Source organism: Patagioenas fasciata, chromosome 21 (assembly GCF_037038585.1).
Source record: "Patagioenas fasciata isolate bPatFas1 chromosome 21, bPatFas1.hap1, whole genome shotgun sequence".
Taxonomy (NCBI): domain Eukaryota; kingdom Metazoa; phylum Chordata; class Aves; order Columbiformes; family Columbidae; genus Patagioenas; species Patagioenas fasciata.
In genome coordinates this window covers 6,269,215-6,274,722 of record NC_092540.1, presented here as the reverse complement: position 1 = coordinate 6,274,722, position 5,508 = coordinate 6,269,215, and the positions used below count along the sequence as shown (strand labels likewise).

At 55.8% G+C, this 5,508-nt stretch overlaps 1 protein-coding gene across 1 annotated transcript; it reads left to right on the top strand.

The window, feature by feature from the left end:
• Positions 1-358: 358 nt before the first annotated feature.
• Positions 359-5,508, top strand: LOC139829586 (ubiquitin carboxyl-terminal hydrolase 17-like protein 6). Its single transcript, XM_071817820.1, has 13 exons — positions 359-380; positions 1,050-1,250; positions 1,680-1,790; positions 1,866-1,968; positions 2,113-2,177; positions 2,338-2,408; positions 2,953-3,035; positions 3,273-3,384; positions 3,639-3,779; positions 3,995-4,095; positions 4,347-4,443; positions 4,773-5,064; positions 5,345-5,508. Exons 1-13 carry the CDS (start codon positions 359-361, stop codon positions 5,506-5,508), a joined length of 1,563 nt encoding a protein of 520 aa, XP_071673921.1.

The window sequence follows — 5,508 nt, the reverse complement described above, 5'->3', positions numbered from 1 at the left end:
GCCCCCGAGCGTAGCCCACGTCTCTCATTGAGTTTGAGAACTAGACAATCTTTTTGGTTGGAAGCGAACCTTTAAGATCATCGAGTCCAACCATACCCTCACTTTACCTGCCCCTGGCAGACTCCCCTCTGCCCCTGGCAGACTTGTGCTGAGGACTCCCCAAGCGCAGCCCACGTCTTTCCCGGCTGCCCTTGGCAGACTTGTGGCATTTCACCAAATCTTCCCCATTCCTCACCTATACTTCTTTCTCCAAACCCACGCGATGGCAGACAAACACCTCAGCTGCCCCATGGTGGCCCTGGAGGAGGACAGGGCTCCCCAGGAGAACAGCTCTCCAGCAGAGCCCCAGGAGCTGTGCATGGCCCAGACCCTGGAGATGGGTGAGTGAGGGGCCCTGATTGTCTGGGCAGGGTGGGGGCCAGCGAGCGCTCCCTGCTCAACACCAGGGTCACGTTTCCCTGCACGCTGGCAGGGGGTTCCACAGGTGTTGGCCATGATGCTGCTTGAAGCCCAGGGCTACTCCGAGCTGGGAGCCGGCCCCAGCACAGCCTCTGCGGGCAGAGGGGACCCAGCTCCTGCTCCAGGGCACGGGCAGCGAGAGGCAGCTGGGAGGGCAGGAGGCACCGTGCTGTGGGACGGGGACCTTTCCTGCCCGTCTGAAGCGAGTTCCTCACCCGCTGCACTGCGCCTTTCCGTGTCCTGCCTGGCTCCAGCATCGCAGCCCGTCTGCCGGGCACCCTCCAGCCCTGACACGCACGGGGAGGCTGTGCCGGGGGTTGATCCAGGTCAAGACTCCAGAGGGAAAGGAAGGTTGGTCAGGGCACAGAAGTCAGAGTGTGGATTTGTTGCACTTTTGGCCAAGTGAGCAGGGGAACACGATATTTTCCTTGACCAGGAACTTTCCAGAGCAGTGTTAGGCTTCCCCCAGTGTTTCTGTGTGGGAGGTTAGAGCTTGTTTTCCTGGGTGCTCCTGTACAGAACTCAACTTTTAAATATGCTTCTGTGCAAGAACGTGGACTCATCTCTCTTCCAATGTGGTTTCTTGGCAGTCGTTGCTGAGGGAATGGCTCCGCCGCAGAGGATCCTCTTTCCCCCAGAGAAGATTTGCATGGCCTGGCAGCACAGCCAGAGAGCTGGAGCGGGACTGCACAACCTGGGCAACACGTGCTTCCTCAACTCCGTCCTGCAGTGCCTGACCTACACCCCGCCTCTGGCCAACCACCTGCTCTCTGGGGAGCACAGCCGGGCCTGTCAGTACTTTTGGGAACATTCCTTGTACATCTGTTGAGCAGGGCCCAGGGGCTCCCAGAATCTGGATGCTGATCTAGGAGAAAGGTGGCCCTTCTTTGTCAGCTCCCTGAGTTGGTGTTCTCTGAACACTCAAGCCTAGAAGCAGCTTCTTCTATCTGGATGTGTTCATCTTCAGAAAGGCACCTCTATCTATCGCAGGCTCTTGGTCCCTATTCCTGCAAGTTAAACTCCTTTGCTTATTGCACAGAAAGTTTCCGTCAGTTCAGCATCCCTCTGAAGAAAGTTTTCTGTGCACTAAAATGTCCCGGGCTTGTTGGGACTTGGGCACCTTGGGAGGAATGGAGAATTCTTAGAACTGCAAGACCCCCATTAGGTTTCCCATGGCTGTGGATATTTTGCAAACCTGAGGAGCTTCCCTCCCTCCCCAGGTGGCCAGGAAGGCTTCTGCATGATGTGCAGCATGGAAGTGCACGTTCAACAGGTGCTGCATTCCTCAGACAGTGCCATCGAGCCTTGGGTTGTCGTCGATGCTCTCACAGGTGAGTCAGTGCAGGTGCTGTGACATGACTGATGCCGTTCTTGTAGGAGAGAACTAGTAACTTCTTCTTTCTTAGAAATAGGAGAAAATTTCCAGCATGGCAGGCAGGAGGACGCCCACGAGTTCTTACGCTGCACCGTGGATGCCATGCAGAGAGCTTGTCTGAGCGGAAACAGCGAGTAAGCGCAAGCAAATTGTGTTTCCAGTGTTCCCAAGCCCTTTGGAGTCCTTGATGTCCTCCCCTCAAGGAAAACTATGGCCAGGGCTTTCAGGCAAAGCCACACTCTTGGAGGAGATAACTCTGCCTTCCCATTGGTTTGCAGCTTGGACATCTCTCAAGCAACTACCGTCGTCCATCAGATCTTTGGGGGCTTTCTGAGATCCAGAGGTACTTTTCCACAGCTATTGCTCTCCTTGGAATCGTCTGTGCCCTCCTGTCTGCCTGTGATAACAGACAATGGCGTGATTGGCGCAGTGGGTGTGAAGAGCGTAACCCGGCACGGTCCGTCGACTTCCCCTGTCACTGAGCATTTCCATTTGCCTTCCAGTCACATGCTGGAGCTGCCAAGCGGTTTCCGATTCCTACGAGGCCTTCCTGGATGTTCCTCTGGATATCAAAGTAAGAGAGTTTGTAATTGTGCTTCAAGATGTCCCAAGGCCCCTGTAGCTTTCCAGATTCCACACAGCTGGCTTACAAATGCATCTGACAAGAGAGGTTGGTGGTGGGCGGGAGGTGGAACGGACTGTGTTCTGCAGGGGCCACGGCAGTGGTCTCCCTGTCGCTGCTGGTTTCAGCTGGACAGGCACACGTGCCCCTCTCTGCACTGTGACGTACCCTCCTCCTTCTTCCCTTGCCCTCCCTCAACACCCGTCTGGCTCCCAGGCTCATGGGGGTGTTGTTTCCATCACTGGGGACACCCATACCCATCGGAGCTGAACTGTGCGGTGCCACAAAGAGGTGGCTCTGGAGAACCCCGGGAATCCCTGGGAAATGAAGGAGATGTTCAGCATCACACCCTCTTTCTGCCTCCCGGGCACTGCTTGCGGGTTCACCGTGGGTCTCCTCAGCCTCACCGAGCTGTTTTTTTTTGCGTAAACTCCTCTTAAGTGTTTGGGCGTGGGAATTTCCCAGAGCTCAGGGCTCTCCCTTCTCACCCCTCCAGGCAGCCGCATCTGTCACCGCAGCTCTGGAAGACTTTGTGAAACCTGAGCACCTGGATGGTGAAAACTGCTTTAAATGTAGCAAGTAAGGCTATTATTGATGATGTACTCATACTAGATCCTGTGCGAAGGTGTCATTGAGCACAAGTCAGCTTTTAACATTGGATTAAGGCGTAGTAATGAGATGCAGGTTTTTTAACATGGCGTTATGGTACTGAATAGCCTCAAAAGAGCACAAGGATGTGTGAGACAGGAAAGGCTGTCTGGCCTTTGGGGGAAAAAAAAGTGTGTTTCAGCCCTTGTCTCTGTCCTGGCTTTCAAGGTGTGACAAGATGACTGCCGCCTCCAAGAGGTTCACAGTCCATCGCGCGCCCAAGGTTCTCACGGTGTGTCTGAAGAGGTTTGAAGCTTTCACCGGCGACAAGATCAGCAAGGTGTGTGCACAACTGGAGTGCAACGTTCTCTTCCTGGAGCGGGTTTCCCAAAGCCGGACGCTCTGTCGCAAGCTGCTCATGTTGAGATTTTCGCGTTCCCTTCTGGGGACAGTTCCCGTGGGAAGACAAGTGTGTCCTCTGCTCCCACAGAGCTGCTTTGGTCCGGATGAGTTTCCTGCCACCCAACTCGTGACATATTGCTGTGTCCTGAAGCTTTCCAGGATCATTGCTGAGCCCTCCTGGTCTCTCCGTAGGTTGTGGAGTATCCCCAGTACCTGGATCTTCGCCCGTACATGTCTCAGGCAGCCGGAGAACCGCTCCTCTACTCCTTATACGCCGTCCTGGTGCACGGAGGTGACAGCTGCCGCGCAGGACACTACTTCTGCTACATAAAGGTGAAAAGCGACTTCCTTCTGAACAAAGGAAAAATGTATCCCGGGGAAAACTGACTTGCCTGCCGTGTTCCTGACAGCCAAGGATTTGAGGGGAGAAGGTTTCCTCAGGGGCTGGAATGCATATGTTTTGAACACTCCTGGTTCGGCAGTTTTTGGCCTGTGTTTTGTTCAGAAGCCGTGCCATTCATCTCCAGATATCGACGTTTTCTTTGCAGGCCAGTGATGGACTGTGGTACCAGATGAACGACAAGTCTGTGGATCTTTGCAACAGTGACAGAGTCCTCAGGCAGCAAGCCTATTTACTGTTTTACATCAGGTAATCACAAGTTTTAAACTGTGTTCAGAACACATTTCCTTTTCCTGGCTTTGTTATTTTTCTTCTCGTCCTCCTGAGTGTTTCTGTCATAGCAGACAATTACCACCTGCATCCTTCAGCCCAACCAAATTTCCCATTAGGGGTCTCAGTTGCATCTTCTCTCTGTCACATAAACTGTTCCAAGAAAATGCCGGAACCCAGAGGAGGCTGCAAGAACAGCCCTCAACAGAGATCCCTCCTTTTTTCCCCAGGTGCTCCGATTTGGAAATTGGACAAAAGGCTTCTTCCTCACCAGCACCATCAGAAGCCCGTTCCCTCCTCAGTCAGCGGGTGGCCGGTAGCAAGCAGGTGGGCTCTGTGGGACAGCAGCATCTGCCCCGTAGGACTAAGGTGGCTGTGGGGAGGTGGTCAGCGCACCAGAGGGACGGCGGGTTTTTTTGGGGATCTTGGCAGCGCTCTCTTTTCCCTGCCACACGGCAGCTTTCTGCACAGTTGCAGCACGGCTCCCTCTCCCAGCATCCCACCTGGATCCATCCCATTTGTCCTCCTTGGCCCCTCTGCAGCCTCCAGGAGCCTTTGGGAGGCCCTTAACTGTCCCCTGACAGCTTCTGGGGGTTCCCCACTGGTGGGTCCTGTCAGGAGAAAAGGGCAGGAGCTTCTCACAGCTCTCTTTGCAGGACATGGCGGGGGGCATGGAGGACTCTCCAGAGGACAGCAGCTCCCCCGCACCAGCCAGCACCAGCCAGCAAAGCCGGGCAGGTTCCCAGGAGGCATCTGTGGGCTGGCTGTACCCCATCTGGCCAGGGAGGATCAACAGCAGCTCCTCCCTGGGCTCCTGCTTGCGTCGCTTCTTCCACGGCTGTCTCAGGCTGTGCTGTCACCCCCGCGAGCGTGTGCTCCACTCTGCACGAGAGGACAGCAGCAAAGAGGAGCGGGGATTCAGCCCTTCTGCCCACGGCCAGGACAACGGTGCCAGGGAGAGGCCCAGGAGCAGATCCCCGCACTGGGGCAACGATTTTCGCAGTTGGGTCGTGGACACCGCGGACTATGAACACCCAGACGGGAGGAGGGGGAGAACCAGTCCCCTGAGCTGTGACCGCGCTCACAGGGACAAGGCAGCTCCACGACCCTCCAATGGCAGCTCCCAGCCTGCACCAGCACCTCCAGTGCCCTCCAGCAGCAGCTCCCAGCCTGCACCAGCACCTCCAGTGCCCTCCAGCAGCAGCTCCCATTCTGTTCCTGCCCCCAGAGCTGCTCAGGAGCAAACTCGGCCAAGGCGGAGAGATCGCAGCAGATCCCCACGGCGGGACTATGATCTCCGCAGCCGGTTTCTGGAGATCACAGACCAGCTTCGCCCAGCAAGGAGGACACGGAGCTGGAGAACAAGTCCTCCACGGTGTGATCGAGTCCTAA